This window comes from Malus domestica, chromosome 15 (assembly GCF_042453785.1).
Source record: "Malus domestica chromosome 15, GDT2T_hap1".
NCBI lineage: Eukaryota > Viridiplantae > Streptophyta > Magnoliopsida > Rosales > Rosaceae > Malus > Malus domestica.
This window is the reverse complement of record NC_091675.1, coordinates 37,905,068-37,924,442: the sequence shown is the minus strand read 5'-3', so window position 1 is coordinate 37,924,442 and position 19,375 is coordinate 37,905,068. Positions and strand designations below refer to the sequence as shown.

The following is a 19,375-nucleotide window of genomic DNA, read 5'->3' as shown; positions in this document are numbered from 1 at the left end:
ATTAGATTCACCACTAGTAGAACCCTTACTGGCCCGAGGTGTAATGGTATTCTTAAAAGTCGTTTCGTTTTTCATTCCACCAATAAACAATGCTTATTTGATATTCTTGGCTTTAAACTTGTTCTTAAAGCCACTGAGATGTTCTCCACTAGAGCTCGCTTGCTTGCCTTTGGTTACCTGTTTCTCTTTTCTCCTGTTATTGACCTGCCAACCCGCTGAGCTGTATAAAAAGCTGTCTCATGGGTGACGCCATCATTCACTATTGTACAAAAAGTTCCTCATTTCTTCTTCAATATCATGAATACTAGGACAATACTCCACTAGCCTCCAGAACCCTCGCTCATAGTCGACCACTAACATTTCCTCTTGCTCGAGTGGTAGAAACTTTTGCCTCTTGATATCTGAAATTATGGACTTAGAAAATTACTCTTGAATCTCTCCTTGAATAGTTCCCAGATAAAAGTTGTTAGAGCCGGAATAGTCCTACGCTCAGGTTTCCACCAAATCTTGGAACTTTCCACCATGAAGAATGTAGCCGTGCTCACCTTTTTAAAATTTTATTTTTTTAACAAATTTCATTTTCTTGCAAGGAAAAACTCTCCGCGCGCAGGAGTACATTTCTTGCACCCCCACTCAGGATGGGTGGGGGTGAGGGAGGGAGGAGTGGTATGATGTTCCTACCACTTTTACTCTTTGTTTAGCTAACGTGGGACTTCTACACCTATTTTTCTTATATTAATTATGAATGCCTTCTATTGAATTGGTAATTAATTTTCGTCGATGGCGTAAATTCTTTGTTCTACAACTAAGTGTGTGGTTCTTTTATTTCATGAAGCAAATTTAGCACTATAACCAGATGCAATAGAGGAATAGTCGGGAAGTTTCGATAAGATAAATTGAAATACAACAGTTACAAACTTGGCGAGTCACTTGGTTACCACATTATTTGTTTCAAAACAGTAATAGGTGTCATAAATCTAATTTTGAAGAGATAATAATGTTTTTAACTTTTCCTAAGTGGGTCGTTTAGGAAACACTCTTCATTCCAGCCGTGTGCCGTTAGTATAAAATGAAGAGAGAAAAACAGTAGAGAGGCATATTATCTTGGTTGAGCAGCAAGAGCTTGGCTCTAGGACTTACTGATGGCGGCAATTTCGCCCTCATCCTTTGTCTCTGTATCCTCCTCCACCTCCTCCTGTTCGTTTTCATGTCCGTTTGTGAGTTGCTTGAAGCGCGCTTACGATGGCGTGTCGGTGAGTAATCACCGCTCACATGGGCGGTTGGCGGCGGTTAGCTGCTCATCTTCTGAATTGGGCTCCGGTTCCGACTCTGACTCCGTGAACCGCCGCAGGTATAGCCACTACAAGAACATGACTTTCCTTGTATTTGTACTCTAAATTGTAATGGGTAGCCGCTTAATTCAGTTTTGTTGTCAGAATCACGGGTAATTACGTGTTTATTGAAATTGAATTAAGTGTTTTCTGAAGCCCTTGAATATATATTATCAACTGACTGTAGTTAAAAGTTACTTGTTATTCCTGGTAGTAAACTGGTAACTGGTAGGGTTTATTAATCAAAGAGCAAGTGTGGATGAAAATTGACCATAGAACACACTTGCATTGAGGAGGATTTGCCGGTGTTGTATTTCAATACTTAAGTCAGTCGGCGGCATGTAGAAAATAAAGTGTACATTTTGGGAATGTCAATTTACAGACTACATCCGGATTGCGGTAGACAAGATGCAGCGATTTCAGTTACAGCAGGTGGTTCGGTTCCTTAATTGATTAGTATGGCTCCTCAGTTACACTTGATTTTGTTGTGAAATATCCATTCTTGTATGATATATAATAAGCAGTCTGTTATTCAACCCTCGATCTTTCACCCCTTTTTCGCTTTTTCATAGCTGCTTGTACTCGGGGATAAAAATTAAGGGGTGTGAGAAAGTTGTCTTCCTTGATTGTCAAATTGTGTGAGAAAATGGAAATGCTTCTTTTTTTCCCTTGTGTTAGTGTTGTACTGTTGGTTTGGACACCATTGCTCTAGTATCTAACTTTTTAACTTCATATCTTTTCAACAGTCATACTCAAATGTCATCTATGGCCCCCTTTGGGGTGACAATGAGTGGGAATGGCTCGTCTGGACCATCTTATAAGTGGCGAAGGGTTTTGCTTAAAGTAAGCGGAGAAGCACTTGCCGGGGATCATACACAGAATATTGACCCAAAGGTCTCATAAATTCTTAAATCATCCTGTGATAGTTATCCTTCTCTTGTTGGTTTCTGAAACTTGAACGTTTGCCCCTCAATAACATTAGGTAACAATGGAAATTGCAAGGGAGGTTGCATCTGTTACTCGCCTTGGCATTGAGGTAATGCTTAACACTTGACATTAAAGAACTGTACTTTATATTACCCTTTCCTTTTTTGTACATGAAGGCAAGGGCACACGCGCGCACACACAAAACATTGTATTCTTCTCGTGATATTGTATACCTCTGATCATTACTGTAACCCGTTTATAAAGTTAAAAATAGTGAAATTGTGTATTCAAGAATTATTTATGTAGGGGTTAACATGCATGCAGCCTGGGTAATGCTCCATGATAAGAATGGGACTGTAGGTTTTTTTTATTATTTAATTATCCAGTAATGCTTTATGGCACAGGAATGTTGGGTGGTCAAGCATCAAACATGTGCAAAAAAAAAATGAGTGTAATGGAGATGAGAATGCTTCGTTGGATGGGAGGGTACACGATAGAGGACAAGATTAAGAACAAGGATATCCAAGGTAAAGTAGGAATAGCCGCAATTGAAGATAAGATGAGAGAAAATCGGATAAGGTGAGTTGGACATGTGAACCAAAAACTTACAAATGCTCCAGTTAGAAGATGTGATTATGAGATGAAGGCTCGGGGCAAAAGGGGTAGAGGAAGACCTAGGAAGAAATGGAAAGAGACTTTAAGAAAAGACATGGATTACTTGGAGCTAACGGAAGACTTTTGGCGCAAAACCGTGCACAATGGTATTCTAGGATTCCTACAGCCAATCCCACTTAGCGGGATACGGCTTTGTTGTCGTGTTGTAAATATCCAGCATGATGTAAGGATAGCATAAATAGGAATAGTTTGAATGTTTAATAATCTCCATAAAGTGCTTCAGATTTTACTAGTGAGATATTTTTACTTCTGAAATCCAAAGTGCTCAACATAGTTTATTGTGTTAGTAATCTTAGTTAAGTATTTCAGGTTGCAATTGTGGTTGGTGGGGGAAATATCTTCCGTGGATCTTCTTGGGTGGGAAGCAGCGGTCTTGACCAATCATCTGCTGATTACATCGGGTAAAATCCTTTTATTGGGATTGACTGAATGTTGTTTGATGTCACCTGTGTAGACTTTTTTCTAGTTGTATTTTTACATAATTCCTCTCATTGGGTGATTACTTTATTCTGGATCTGGTTCATTACACGTCTCATAAATTCGTTTTCCTCTTGTATATTATCACATGAGGTGGACCTTGGACTTAGGATATTTTGTGTTCCGAGTAGTTGGTTTTTCAATGTAACTTGATATGTGATATGAGAACCATAAAATTAAGATGAAGTTCTAGATCCAACATAATGTCGGCGAAGTTATGGACCTTGGTGCTTTTCTGTCCAAATGCAATATACTTGATGGTAACCAGTACTTTTGTTTTGTAATACTGAAGAAGATACCGAAATAGGAATTCTTGTTCTCCATCATTTACCAATACCTGTAGGCCTGTACAAAAGGGTGGGCTATATTGCGTTTAGCACATCATGTGGATCCTCGCTCTTTTACCTTTAGTTTTCCAATATTAACCATTTCCAACTGTAAAATGTTGGATTAAAGGAAAAGTGTTGTGGCATGAGGTTCAAATGGGAAAGCTGAGGAATCTGCCCTTAAGTAACTGTCGCATGCATATACTTTAGGGAAATGAAAATTGAGGTTTTGGAGGAAGTATTATACTTTACGACTCAACACTTTTTACTTTACAAGTATGTAGCTTTTTGCTATGTTATACTTTTTATTCAATTTTTCAGGATGCTGGCAACTGTCATGAACTCAATATTTCTTCAAGCAACAATGGAAAGTATCGGCATCCCTACTCGAGTGCAGACTGCTTTTCGCATGTCTGAGGTTGCAGAGCCTTATATACGTCGAAGAGCTGTAAGGCATTTGGAAAAGGGGAGGGTAGTGATCTTTGCAGCTGGAACTGGAAATCCGTTCTTCACCACAGATACTGCTGCAGCGCTTCGTGGTGCAGAAAGTAAGTAGTATCTACCTGTGCTTATAGAGACTACATGGTATCTTTATGAGAGGTCTTGGTATGGTTCAAAATCGGTAATTTAGGATATTCCAAAATTTTCAGAATTCTCCCAAAGGCGCTGATTAAATATCAAGTCTTCTCGTATTAATCTTCGCCGTGGCACCCTTATAGTCCTAAATTTACTGAATTGCAACTTGTCGATGGTGGAAAATGTCAATGATTGGTCGAGTCAGTGCAGAGGTTATGCTAAAAGCGTCGAATGTTTGTGGGGGTTGTGAATTCTTTCTTTTGCTTCAAACTTATCATTTTACTTTCAATTGTGGATGTAGTCAATGCAGAGGTTGTGCTGAAAGCTACAAATGTTGATGGGGTTTACGACAACGATCCAAGGTGTGACCCGAATGCCCGTCTTCTTGAGAATCTAACATATCAAGAGGTGATGGCAAAAGATCTTTCAGTAATGGACATGACTGCCATTACCTTATGCCAGACAAACAAAATTCCTGGTATGTTTAGACAAGTACCTAAAACCTAAAACACTTAGTGCCATTGAGATTGATATTGGCATGTATATATTGCAGCCACACAACCAAGTTGAACATGCTGTTGTTGTTTCTTTCCCATGTGCAGTTGTTGTGTTCAATCTAAACAAGCCTGGTAACATCTCAAAAGCGATAAAGGGGGAGAAGGTTGGCACGTTAATTTGTAAGGAGGATAGTTTACCGCTGAAGCTGTAAGTACGAAAAGCGTCACAATACAAGTTCAAAATGATTCGAGAGTGAGCAGCATGGGAAGTACAGTATGACTTCAGAGGATACAATGTATTGCCAGCATTCGGCATCTTTTTCCTTACTTGGTGCGATGGCAAGTGCCTTCGCCCATGAGCAGTAGGTCTCGGGTTCGAGACTTGGGAGCAGCCTCTCCATAAATAGGAGTAAGACTAGCAGACATTCACCTCTCCCAGACCTTGCGTAAAGCGGGAGCTTTGTGCACTGGGTACGACCTTTTTAAACTTCCATTTGGTCTCAATTGTTTTGAGGTTTCAAGAATTGTTAATAGATTCAGATTTCGAACAGTTAGGGCTCGTTTGAAAGAGTTTTTAAAATGACTGAAAGTGGTTTTGGTGAGTGTCTTTCAGTTATTTTAAAAGTATTTCCAAATGAGTTTAGTCTGTAATGATCTAATCATATGTCAATGTAGGCATATATCTGGCCGTTATTATATCATTAAGCTTTCTGATGTCCTCTCATCTTGATGTACCAATTCACAAGTTTCTGCTGACAAAAGGGGACGACATTGCATGAAACTCGCAACAAATGGCCGTACATACGTAAGCACGTACATGTATACATACGTACATAGCAATGGATGATACGAAGAAATAACTGGTTTTTATTTATTTATTTTTTATTTTTTAACAAACGATAAGATCTATACTAAAAAAGTAGGAGAGTGGGCAAGCCTAACTGGTTTTTCTTGTAAGAACTAAATTGAATGGGGACAAAAACACAACCTAGCCTTCCCAATTTCCCATTAATGGTATACTAGTATTTTAAGTCCATTAGTGATATTTTAGATTTCATACTTTTACCGGCGATATTCAACATTTAATTCTACATTGCTACTTAATACAATGGTCAAGTACTAATTCTACACTTCTAGTTAATATTACGGTTGAGTGGTATTCTTCTTCGCTTGTAAATAAGAAGTCTTAACTTCGATCGAACTCAAATCAAATTAATATAGCTAACATATTGTCAGTTTAACCTATATTTTTTTTTCACCCTTTAGCATAAATAATATCGTATGCATTGAAAAAACCACAAACTCTTGAATAAGGGGAGGGGGGAATCACGAGGGAAATCCACTATTTATAGTGATAGTTTTGCAGACACTAGGCAAAGTAGAAACTGAATTCTATTCAGCAACACATCCGTTCTAGTCAATGTAGCTAATCCCATGTCGGAAATGAATAATTATCATAACAGTTAATTAGTAAAACTCCATCTAAATTACAAAATGATTACAAAGACTCGGGCTCAGGGTAACAAATTAATAACCATTGCTAAAATGTAAAAGGTAAAAGGTAAATGCTACGAAACATAGAAGCCAATACACCAAAAAGAAAGAAAAATCTAACCGGGGACTGGGCAGCAAATGTTGAATTGTTAAAAGTAGTGCAAGAAATTGTTAAAGAGGTCCCATGAGCAAGGACTGGGAGATATCAAAGCTGAAGACGGACCAGGGCTAAAAGCCATCCCCATCCAATTATTCGACATTGGGCTGCTTATGACGTCATGCTGATGATGCTGTGAGAAGAACCCACTTGTTACCGCCGGCAGAGACGCTGGCGGCGGAGACAATATTCCCGGAAACTGACCCATTTCATCAAGTTGCACTGACCCTCCGCCGCCGCCTCCTTGATCTTCAGGATTATTGAAAATACTTGTCATGAAGTCGTCATCAGTGGTCACGGGCTTGTTGTGGCCCGAGGTTGAATTAGGGCTTGTTTTGTGTACGGAGGCGAGTCTTGCAGCCGGCGAGAGGCCGTCGGGGGAGGAGGAGGAGGGCGAAGGGGTGGAAGGGCCGGTTAGGCGTTGGACTAAGGACATGAACTCGTTTTCAGTGGTGTGGATGACTTTGGGAGACACTGAGTAGATCACCACCGGCTGTGGATGTGGAGGTGGAGGTGGAGGTGGATGCTGGGTGGATGCTGGATGCGGGGGTGGGTGCGGCAGTGGCTTCTTGATCTTGACGGAGTCTTTGTTGACTTTGAGAGGGGAAGGGCGGGGACCTTGGAGTTGTATATCCTTTTTGGGTGCTGGAGGAGGCCTTGCTGGGTTCATATTCTCTCTCTCTCTCAAATTCTGTTGAAGTTCCAATTTTGCAGAGAGAGAGAGAGAGAGCAAGTGGCAGCGGTGGTGGATTTGGGTGGGGCTGAATAATCAACGAAAACTAATTACCAGGAAGGAAGACAATTCTTTTGTTTTATGTTTTTTCATGACTTAATGCTTGTGCGCTGTTGATTAGGGTGTTTTTTTCTTTAGTGGTGGGAATGCTTATCCATTTACTTAGTCCTATTAAATCAGTTTAATTTTAAAATGCGTAAATTATATTTTACCACTTCAAGTTTAGATGCAATTGCAATCTTATCTAACATTTTTAAAACATTTCATTCATATACATTACTTATTGTTTCATTTCAATCTGATACAACCGTTAATCAAACTGTCAGTGTAACTGTTATATGATGACATGGTAAATACAAAAATTTACATTTTTACTGATGTGTGGCAGTCAACTTTGTCCACCTAAAATTAAAATCAATTTATATATAAAAAATTGGGCCCACTCTCTACTAACCCATCCATCCTCAACCTTCTTCCCCAACTCCATCTGTCTTGCAACTCTCTCCCTCCCTCGTTCCTCTTCGCCCAACTTAGTTACCAGCCACTCCCACACCTCCTCCTCCCGACAACCCTTCTCGACTCAACCTCTCAGATACGTCATAGGACCTCTCTCAGTCCTAACCCCACTCATATCTAGAAACTTCTGTAAACACGCAAATTTCTTAAACAAACAAGATAAGAACACATGTACAAAATAATATTTTGTATTAATGATTTTGTAGGTATTTTAATTTTTTTTTTCCGTTGTAGGTATTTTAATTGATCTCCAAGTTCATTTAATCCCCTGCTTAAGGCGGGTTTAAATAGATTTTGGTGGTGGCTAAAATCCCTTTCCTAGAAGAATTTAATTCCAAATTAAAGTGAGAATCTACATCAAATTGAGAAACAACTTCAAGCTTACCAAGACAGCTTAGGATTTCTACACCCACTGCCATTTCCTACGAACAGACCAGTAGGTGTGGATGCATTTGTGGAGCAAAAAATAATCCCAAATATTCTGAGGGTGACACGTGAATTCTCATCCAAGAAAGACAAGATTACCCTTATTAAGTGAGCAGGACATACCACGCGTAGCTTAGCATCCTAGGACATGCATGCAGTAGACTACGATTGCTCAGAGTTCGACTGCATGTGAAAAAGTCAAAGGTATTTAATGATAAGGATTATCCCTAAATTCTATCATTAATACATTCCCAATTAAACACAAACCTATCAAGTAAATAATCCCAATTACATTTATTTAGGGATAATTACCTTAAATTCCAAGATATCATTTACACAATATCTTGAGAATATTCTCACCAAAACCAACCCAAATGGTCGGCCACCTCCTCTATAAATACCCCATATCTCCACCGAAAATGGGAGGACTTTTCTACACCCAGGAAAACCCTAAATATTCACTGTTTTTAGAGAGACTAGCTTAGGCATCAGAGATCTATTGGCCAAACACCACCCCCAACCCAACTCATCGTGGGCACGTGAGTTTTTTGGTATTTAATCAAAGGTGTTGATTGTTTTACAGGTGCATTTTCGTCAAAACCAAAGACGCCAGAAATTTGCATCGATAGCTATCAAATTAAATTTTGTCTTACTGTTTGAGAAGCATTTAAACTACCCAATTCGAAATTAATTTCCACATCTGTGATCAGACCCAAATTGAAAACCCTAAGAGAGGGACAGAGAATACCATTCGAATCGAAACCCTTATTTTATTCAAAATCCCCAAATCCAAACCCTAGTTACAATTTAAAATCCCCAAATTCAAACGCTTATTCTATTCTAGAATCTTCAAATAGACACCCTTATTACAATTCAAAATCTCAAATTGAAACCCTAGTTCTATTTCTGAATCCCCAAATCGAAACCTTACCCAAATTTTGTGAAATTTCGAAAAATCTCAATTTCAGAATCCCAAATCGAAACCATAGTTAAATTTGACGAATTAAGGTTTGTTGATGCACAAAATCGGTGAGGACTTTGGTACAACAGAAAGTGTTAAGTTTATGACATTCGCTAGATTGCTCCGGTCATTAGTGTGGACAAGTATGTAAATGGATAGGGACAGGGAAGCAAACACAAGATGTACATGGTTCACCCAGATTGGCTACGTCCACGGAGTAGAGGAGTTCTCATTAATTGTGAAGGGTTTACACAAGTACATAGGTTCAATCTCTCATTTAGTGAGTACTAGTGAATGATTTAATACAAATGGCATTAGGAAATATTGTGAGAGAATGATCTCTATTTATAGAAGAGAGTTTCTAGTTTCATTATGACATTGACACGTGTCATGTTGTGATTGGCTTCTGATGTTGACACGTGTCGCGCTATGATTGGCTTCTGATGTCGACACGTGTCGTGCTGTGATTGGCTTTCTGGTTGGAGGGAAACTCTTCTGGGTCCTTGACGGTATAACGTTGACCGGTGCTCAGTAGTTTCGGGATTGGTCAAGTATGGTACAAACAGTGCTCCCCTAAGTTCCCGAGTGAGGGAAGCTTCTCGGTTGGGGACTTGTAAGATCCAAGCCATTGAGTAATCACGAAACTTCTAAGTACCGAAGTGTGGTATCATTTTCACTTGCCTTATCTGTCTCATATATAGATGTGGCATCTTCTCTGGGAGTACTTTTCCTCCATCCAGGGGTAGTATCTTTAACCGCTGAAGATGCACAAGGTAATGTATCAATTTCACTTGAAGCTTACTTGTAGTTTCGAGCTTGGTCAAGTGCGATACAAACCCTATAGTAGGAGTCCCCCAAGTCGCTGAGTTAGGAGATTTGCCAAATGAGGTAACAGACAAGGTAAGTAATCAAACTTTCAAGTAAGTAACCTGGATCAGAGGTTCTACTTCGGCTTCCGGTTGATTGTTCTCTTTCTCCTTGTGTCGTAAACAACAACAAGGATAAGGAGAAGCAAATGGAGAAGAGATGATATGAGATACTTTTGCTTTTGAAGAAGTAACTTTCCACAGGCTTATTCTTGAACTGGGCTGGAGGGTTTTCTAGTTTCCTCCAAAGTATAAGGCCGACTCAAGAATTTGAGGATCAAAACAAGTCCATCAAATCTAGAGTACGTTCGACCCTGATGATATGAGATACTTTTGCTGTTGACAAAGTAGTGGATGTATCGGCACGTGTGGCTTGTTTGCAAAGGTATTATTGGGAGGAAAAAAAGCTAACTATTTCGAAAGACTCTGCTGAGAGTACCCTCTCAGATGTGAAGAAAAGTTGAGCATTTTTTTTTATTTGCGGGTATGCCTGGCTGTGGAGGATGGAGGTCGACATATATAGGAGTCTCCCTAACAATAAGTAGTAGTGCTATTCCTTTACCCTTCTTGGTCATAGTAATGTAGTGGGAGCTGCAAGCTTCACGTGTTTTAACTTTGTCAGAGCACTTTGAAAAAGTGGTCTGTGGTATCTGGAAAGCTGATGTTACGGGTGAAGATTGCAAGCAAGCTTTATCCAAGGAAATCTGGTTCTTGAAGTTCAGAGAGCGGTGCCTCTTTAGTTTTTGAACAAGTAATCCTGTCGGGGATCTAGCTCTCGAGATTCAGAGAACGGTGCCTCTTCGATTTTTGAGAAAGCAATCCTGTTGGGAGTCTGACTCTTGGGATTCGGATAGCAGTGTCTCTTCGATTTTTGAGAAAGTAATCCTGTTGGGAATCTGGCTCTAGAGATTCGGAGGGCGGTGCCTCTTCGATTTTTTAGCACATAATCCTGTTCGGAGTCTGGCTCTCGAGATTCGGAGAGCGGTTCCTCTTGGATTTTTGAGAAAGCAATCATGTTGGGAGTCCGACTCTTGAGATTCGGAGAGCAGTGTCTCTTTAATTTTTGAGAAAGTAATCTTGTTGGGAGTCTGGCTCTCGAGATTTGGATGGCGGTGCCTCTTCAATTTTTGAGCACGTAATCCTGTTGGGAGTCTGGCTCTCAAGATTCGGAGAGCGGTGCCTCTTCGATTTTTGAGCAATCAATCTTATTGTGAGTGTTTTCTCGAATGTGAGTAAAGGTTGGGCATTTTTGCCAGTCTGCCTTGCCACGGGGCACGGAGGTTGACACACATTAGGACTTTCTAGTTATCAAGCAGTGGTGCTGTTCCTTTACCCTTGTGGGTAATAGTAGGGTAGCTGGACCTTCAAAATTTATGTGTCTAAACTTTGTTAGAGATCTTTGGCAAAGTTATCTGTGGTACCTGAGGAGTTGATGTTGCATGTGGAAAGTGGTGCCTCTTCGGAATCCGGAGAGTGGTGCCTCTTTGATTTTTGAACCAACGACCATGTTGCCCTTTCTTTTATAAGGGCACCAATTGTGTGCAAGAAGTACATTCAGAGAGTTATTGCTTGTAGGAATTTTCCCCTTACTTCAAAGATTTATTGCACCTCATTTCTCCTTTATCATTTCTGAGAATGTCTGGCCCATCCGACCGTCGTTTTGACTTGAACTTTGGTGAAGAGGCAGCCATGCCTTCTCAAGACAACATATGGCACCCATCCTTCTTATCCCCTACTGGTCCTCTTACCGTTGGGGACTCTGTGATGAAGAATGATATGACCGCTGCAGTGATGGCTAGGAACCTTCTCACTCCCAAAGATAACAGACTACTTTCCAAATGGTCTGATTAGTTGGCTGTTAAGGATTATCTGGCTCTCAGTGTTCAGTGTGCAGGTTCAGTGTCTAATATGGCCCAACGCCTATTTGCTCGAACTCGCCAAGTCGAATCATTGGCGGCTGAAGTGATAAGTCTCAAACAGGAGATCAGAGGGCTCAAGCATGAGAATAAACAGTTGTACAGACTCGCATATGACTATGCTACAAACATGAAAAGGAAGCTCGACCAGCTGCAGGAATCTGATGGTCAGATTTTACTTGATCATCAGAGCTTTATGGGTTTGTGCCAAAGACATTTATTGCCTTCGTCTTCTAGGGTTGTACCGCGTAATGAAGCTCCAAATGATCAACCTTCGATGCCTCATCCTTCTGGGGTTCTGCCTAGTACTGAGGCTCCAAATAATCACCCTCTGGTGCCTCCTCTTTCTGGGGCTCTGCCGACTGCTGAGACTTCTCCTAAGCAACCTTTGTGAAGGCTCCCTATTGTTTGTTTATTTTGGTTCATGTATATGTACATATTTGTAACTTGTCGGAGATATAAATAAACAAGTTTTGCTTCATTTCAATGTATTGTGTTAAATACACCAAGGCCTTCTTCACTAAGTTCTTTGAATTTTTCCTTTTGTTGAAGCTTGTATGTTGAAGCTTTGTGAGTGAAGCATGTAGGTTGAGGTAGTGCTCCCTTAATTTCCCGAGTGAGGAAAACTTCTCGTTGGAGACTTGAAAAATCCAAGTCACTGAGTGGTCGTGAGACTTCCGAGTATCAAGGTGCAGCAGCATATGGTAGGAGTCCCTCAAGTTTCCGGTCGAGAGAGTTGACGAATGAGGCATTTCCTTTCTAAGTGGTAGCCCAAAACTCCTTCTTCATATATATTTGTTATGAAAGTTGTTAAGCCCAAAGAAGAGGAGGCCTATGCAATTTTTTTTTTCGAAATTTTTTTTTTTCGAATTTTGGAATTTCCGAATTTCCGAATTTTTGAATTTCCGAATTTTTGAATTTCCGAATTTCCGAAAAAAAAATATATATATATTTTAAAGCTTTGGTGTTGAAGCTTTGTAGGTGAAGTTTTGAGGTTGAAGCTTTGTTGGGTACCATGAATTGATTTTGCTTCACACTATCTTGAACAAGATAATGTGAAGCTTTTGTAGGTGAAGCTTTGTAGGTGAAGCTTTTGTGGTGGGTGAAGCTTTTGTTGGTGAAGCTTTTATGGGTGAAGCTTTTGTGGTGGGGGAAGCTTTTGTGGGTGAAACTTTTGTTGGTGAAGCTTTTGTGGTGGGGGAAGTTTTTGTGGGTGAAGCTTTTATGGGTGAAGCTTTTGTGGTAGGTGAAGCTTTTGTGGTGGGTAAAGCTTTTGTTGGTGAAACTTTTATTTTGTATGTGAAGCTATTGTGGGTGAAGCTTTTGTAGGTGAAGCTTTGGAGTTGAAGCTTTGTAGGTGAAGCTTTGGAGTTGAAGCTTTTGTTGGGTACCATGAATTGATTTTGATTCACACTATCTTGATCAAGATAGTGTGAAGCTTTTGAGAATTTGTAGTTGTCCTCCCTTGATGAAGCTTTTGTTGGTGAAGCTTTTGTTGGTGAAGCTTTTATTGGTGAAGCTTTTATGGGTGAAACTTTTGTTGGGTACCATGAATTGATTTTGCTTCACACTATCTTGATCAAGATAGTGTGAAGCTTTTGAGAATTTGTAGTTATCCTCCATTGATGAAGCTTTGTTGAATTTCCCCTTTTTTTTTTTTTTTTTGGAAAACTAGAAATTTGAAAATGTGGGAGATACAACATATACAAATTTTGCTTCCACACTGTTGAGTAAGAGATTGTGATGCAAGCCACACCTTGTAGTAGTCAAAGGTTTGAATGAACCATATAAATTGAATTTGCTTCGATCAGTCTTGAATTTGCTTTGAAGGTTTGAGAATTGTAGTTGCCCTCCATTGATGAAGCTTTTATTGGCACCATAAATTGGTTTTGCTTCACACTGTCTTGATCAAGAGTGTGTGAAGCTTTTGAGAATTGTGGTTGAACTCCTTTGATGAAGCTTTTGTTGGCACCATAAATTGGTTTTGCTATACACTGCCTTGATCAAGAGTGTGTGAAGCTTTTGAGAATTGTGGTTGCCCTCCATTGATGAAGCTCTTGTTGGCACCATAAATTGGTTTTGCTTCACACTATCTTGTTCAAGAGTGTGTGAAGCTTTTAAGAATTGTGGTTGAACTCCTTTGATGAAGCTCTTGTTGGCACCATAAATTGGTTTTGCTTCATATTGTCTTGATCAAGAGTGTGTGAAGCTTTTGAGAATTATGGTTGAACTCCTTTGATGAAGCTTTTGTTGGCACCATGAATCGGTTTTGCTTCACACTATCTTGATCAAGAGTGTGTGAAGCTTTTGAGAATTGTGGTTGTCCTCCTTTGATGAAGCTCTTGTTGGCACCATAAATTGGTTTTGCTTAACACTATCTTGATCAAGAGTGTGTGAAGCTTTTGAGAATTGTGGTTGTCCTCCATTGATGAAGCTCTTGTTGGCACCATGAATTGGTTTTGCTTCACACTGTCTTGATCAAGAGTGTGTGAAGCTTTTGAGAATTGTGGTTGCCCTCCATTGATGAAACTCTTGTTGGCACCATAAATTGGTTTTGCTTCACACTGTCTTGATCAAGAGTGTGTGAAGCTTTTGAGAATTGTGGTTGAACTCCTTTGATGAAGCTCTTGTTGGCACCATGAATTGGTTTTGCTTCACACTATCTTGATCAAGAGTGTGTGAAGCTTTCTACGAGTTGTAGTGTTTGCATTGTTACAAAGGGGAAATGTCTGAAGCAGATGCAAGAGGGCTGAATAACTTGATCTTCATATGCCATGCATTGAAGTTGTTGTTGGTAGCATGAATGAGAGTACGGGTTGTATATTTTATCACTTGGTTGGTGGCACGAAGATGAGTTCTTTCTTCACCTGGTTGGTGGCATGAGTGACAAGTTGCCAAATGATATTAGAGTATGGGTTGTACATTTCATCACCTGGTTGGTGGCATGAAGGAGAGTATGGGTTATACATTTCATCACCTGGTTGGTGGCATGGGTGGTAAGTTGCCAAATGATACGGGTTGTACATTTCATCACCTGGTTGGTGGCATGAAGGAGAGTACGGGTTGTACATTTCATCACCTGGTTGGTGACATGAAGATGAGTTCCTTCTTCACATTTCATCACTTGGTTGGTGAGAATAAGGGCAAGGTGTCGAGGCACATTGTAGCAAGTGTCGAAGACACAAAGTATGTTGAACCCTTTCGAAGACACAAAGTGTGTTGGAATGTATGATGTTTATGTATGAATGTGTTGGAATGTATAATGTTTATGTATGAATGTGTTTGAATGTATGATGTTTATGTTGATTGATATGAGTGATGCTTATGAATGTTTTGCTATGCATGAGGGGATCCCTGCTTTTGATATGTGAACCATGTTGGTTGTAACACTTAGTATCACATACTTTGTGTCAAAGTATGCATGTTGAAGCTCTGAGTTGGAGTATAAGGGTAGGTCAGCGTAGACCAAATGTTCCAGTGTTAGGAACGCAAAAGCCTCATAAGAAGTTGTCTGAATTCCCTTTTCTTTAAATATTTTCCGAATGGCTTGTGTGACAAAAGATCTCAAACGGTTGAGAGTTAAAACATTTGTAATATGTATGCCTTCTTATAATAGCATTTCCTTCAGTACCTAGTCCTCCACTTTGAAAAAGTGAGGCTTGGCCCCATAGTCATAATAGTCGACCGGTACGTTCACCCTTGGTTGTCTTGATACAAACTTTTATCCCTCTTGTTGTAATGGGCTTGCTGAGAGTAAAAATTCTTCCTCTTACCAAGAAACAAATACGTTTGGTGACTTAGCGAGTAGCTAAATGAGGCAGGAGATGATGCAATGGGTGTCTAAATAGCCAAGATCTGCTCACTTGGTAGAACTTGACTTCCACTTCCCACTTGTTGATAGGGGTTAACCATATGGGGGTTCCCTTGGTATGTCCTTCGACGGAGGCGTGGTTGTAAGCCTGTGTCATCACCTCAGAGTAAGTCTTCCAAGTGTTAGCATTAATCATGTACTTGAAGAAACAATCACGTAGGCGTACCGTGAAGGCCTTGAGGGCGGTCTTGTCATCTACCTCAGCACAGCGAGAATACTCATGGCTGAAGCGACCGGCATACTCTCGTAGTGACTCGTCCGGCTTCTGGCGAATAGTGTACAAGTCATCTATAGAATGCAAGCGATCGGTCTGGAAGATGTGTAGAGAAATAAACATTTTCCTCAGTTCCTCAAATGAGTCTACTATCTCAGGTGGAAGACGGCAATACTAGTTTAGAGCTCCGCCAGAGAGGGTGGAGGGGAAGAGAAGACATCGCTCTTCGTTGGTGTGCATCTGATATGCCATGGTGGACTTAAAGAGGTTAAGGTGTTCAATTAGGTCCTCCCTTCCAGTATATAGTTGTAAACTAAGCTTTTGTTTTGTCTTCGCTTGAAGGAGGGTGTCAATGATCATCTTTATGAGAGGGCCAGGCCTGGGTTGGTTCCAGTCAGGTATCTCGACTTGACGTTCGGCCTTCAACTTGTTTACTTTTTCAAGGAGCTGTAGGACAAGGGGGTTCTGAATAGAGCCATGTACCACTGGAATTTTCTTTCGTAAGTCTCCATCGCCTCTTGGATGTAGGAAAGTTGAGCAAGGGCGTGTGGTTTTTTCTTGCACTCGCCGTATTAACTTCTAGGGCGAGTCTGTCGGAATACCTCAGAGTCCTATGTACCTTCATGTTCCTCTGGGACCTGTTATTCCTTCCCTAGATTGGCAGCGGGCCTGGGTCATTGATCTTCGACATATGTGGAGGGGATTCTCTGGACGTTGCTTTAGGAAGTCTCGGCAGTCACGATAAATGGCTTTCTATCCTTCTAACCATTCTGCAAAGAGATGTCTTCCTCCACTTCTCCTGTTTCGGGTCAAAGCATCTGGGTTGAGAGAAGTCTCATGTTGATCAATGTTTTGATGATTAGCTCGCTCCTCATCAGGGATACCCATGTCAAAGAGAGGTGACCCTCCGTGTTGAGGGGTACCCAGATGATAGTTGATGTCCACAGGGGCAACGAGCTCGCATGTTTGAGTACACCTAGTTTCGTGGAGTGTCTCGAAGAGCTTCTCATACTGCTTCTGGAGGACCTCATTCTTCATTGCTATCTTGTTGTTCTGAGCTTCTAGCTCATCGACTTAAGCTTGAAGAGCAACCCTTTTTCCTTCATTCTTTCGTTGCTTCGCACTAGGTGCAAGAAGGGCTGTCATTCTGTGTGTTGTGGCTTCCTTCGCTCCCCATGTTGGAGAGGGATGCCTGGTCAAAAAAGAGTGTACAAATGGTGGAAACCAGCTTGGCAAAGCTAAAGAGAGTGGGAATAAGTGTCATTCCCACAGACGACGCCAAATGTTGATGCACAAAATCGGTGAGGACTTTGGTACAACAAAAAGTGTTAAGTTTATGACCTTCGTTAAATTGCTCCGGTCACTAATGTGGACATGTATGTAAATGGATAGGGACAGGAAAGCAAACACAAGATGTACGTGGTTCACCCAGATTGGCTACGTCCACGGAGTAGAAGAGTTCTCATTAATTGTGAAAGGTTTACACAAGTACATAGGTTCAAGCTCTCATTTAGTGAGTACTAGTGAATGATTTAGTACAAATGACATTAGGAAATATTGTGAGAGAATGATCTCTATTTATAGAAGAGAGTTTTTAGTTTCATTCTGACATTGACATGTGTCGTGTTGTGATTGGCTTCTGATGTTGACATGTGTCGCGCTATGATTGGCTTCTGATGTCGACATGTGTCGCGCTGTGATTGGCTTTCTGGTTGGAGGGAAACTCTTCTGGGTCCTTGACGGTATAACGTTGACCGGTGCTCAGTAGTTTCGGGATTGGTCAAGTATAGTACAAACAAGGTTAAATTTCTTACCTTGTGGTATGTATCTGTCGGAGGTGAGGTTTGTGAAAGACAGGGAGAAGTTGAGAGAGAGACTCAAGCGAAAAAGAGTCGGTGTGTGGTGTGGTGTGGTGTGTGTGGGGGTGGCGGAGTCGAGACTGGAGAGTAAGAAAGGAGTCGAGATCGAGATATAGGTGGACAGAGTCAAGAGAGAGAGAGAGAGAGAGAGAGAGAAAATCAGAGAAGAAGTTGAAGTCGAAGAATACAAAAGAGGAGAATGGCTGAATGAGCCAATTGTTGAACATAATTCTACGACTATAATTAATAGGCCAAATTGGATGAATCATCTCTGTGGTCATAAGGTATTCGGAAGATAGTCTATGTGCTAAAAAAACTCGGATTTAAGCCCCTGTGGTGTATTCCGTTAGCAAATTTAGTCCCAAAGTGATTTTTCCGTTAACTATCTGTTAATACATGGGTAAAATTGTATTTGACATGTGCACTCTTCCTCATCTCTCTGCTCTCTCTGTAATTTGAATTTTCACAAAATTAGTTATGAGAAAGTCGTCATTGAGATTAGTAGGAAGCTTCACGACTGGCCTCTAGTTGCTTTCTACAAACAGCAAGACTGGAAAGGCTTGAAAGACTGGCCTCTTGCAGGACATGCTTAATGTTCCAATCCTCTATATCATTGGAGCTTTTTCATGGTAGCCTTTAATGTGTGGTCTGCTTGGAATTCCTCCATCAAATGGAGTCATCCCAGAGTCTCCAGTGCATACAAAGAGTTTAGCTACTCTTAAACACCGGGTAATCACACAAAACCTTTTCTTTATCTAACTTTTTTTTTCTTCGATTGTACCCTTTTGATCATAATGATGTTTACTTGTGCAGTTGCTTCGTAATCGACTTGTAGCAACAACACGCACAAGTATGAGAAATAATTCTAGCTTGGGACAATTGTATGGAAATATGAAAGATGCCTATCGACAAATGCTCTGCCTTTGGTTTACCAGGAGGCCTCATTTCGAGTATGACAAGAATATATATTTTGACTTTCAAGTTTTTTGATATATTTAACCTGTGGCTTTGATTTGCAATGGCAAGAAGGACCGTAGTTTAGAACATTTGATGATATTAATTACCAGGTGATCATCGTGCTTTAATTGAAACACTTTTGTATTGCAGGGACTGAATGAATTAAAAGAATCAACCATCCAGGCAGCAAGTATGGGAAATTATATGGATGCACCAGTTGATGAGACAGTATTTGATATTGAGAAAGAGATTGATGATTTATTGCTGGTTGAGGTGAAGGAGCTGCGTCTCAGTAACCTGCTTCAAGCGGTATTGGTGGGGGATGTGTTACAGAAAGAGCAGAGAGACGAGGAAGAGTGCATATGTCAAAGTACAATTTTACACATGTATTAACAGATAGTTAACGAAAAAATTACTTTTGAACTACATTTGTCAACGGAGTACACCACATAGGTTTAAATCCGAGTTTTTTTTAGCACAGGGCTATCTTCCAAGTATCGTATGACCATAGAGATTATTTATCTAATTTGGTCTAATTAATATATAATAAAATTCGGTTCGGTTTGTTTTTACCAAACAAACATATTTATCATACT

At 40.4% G+C, this 19,375-nt stretch overlaps 2 protein-coding genes across 3 annotated transcripts; one reads left to right on the top strand and one right to left on the bottom strand.

Moving 5' to 3' along the window:
- The first annotated feature begins 920 nt into the window (after positions 1-920).
- Positions 921-5,533, top strand: LOC103414936 (uridylate kinase PUMPKIN, chloroplastic). 2 transcript variants are annotated; one of them, XR_011575820.1, is made up of 8 exons: positions 1,041-1,351; positions 2,078-2,225; positions 2,314-2,367; positions 3,243-3,334; positions 4,058-4,284; positions 4,614-4,790; positions 4,915-5,152; positions 5,268-5,533. XR_011575820.1 is itself a non-coding variant. In XM_008353294.4 (7 exons), exons 1-7 carry the CDS (start codon positions 1,143-1,145, stop codon positions 5,019-5,021), a joined length of 1,014 nt encoding a protein of 337 aa, XP_008351516.2. In that variant the 5' UTR covers positions 921-1,142; the 3' UTR covers positions 5,022-5,533. The 2 variants fall into 2 exon arrangements, 1 of the variants encoding a protein (XP_008351516.2); XM_008353294.4 differs by having other exon boundaries at positions 921-1,351; positions 4,915-5,533.
- A 711-nt stretch (positions 5,534-6,244) lies between these two features.
- On the bottom strand, positions 6,245-7,473 carry LOC103414937 (protein MKS1-like). Its single transcript, XM_008353295.4, has one exon. It carries the CDS (start codon positions 7,128-7,130, stop codon positions 6,453-6,455), a length of 678 nt encoding a protein of 225 aa, XP_008351517.3. The 5' UTR covers positions 7,131-7,473; the 3' UTR covers positions 6,245-6,452.
- Positions 7,474-19,375: the final 11,902 nt, after the last annotated feature.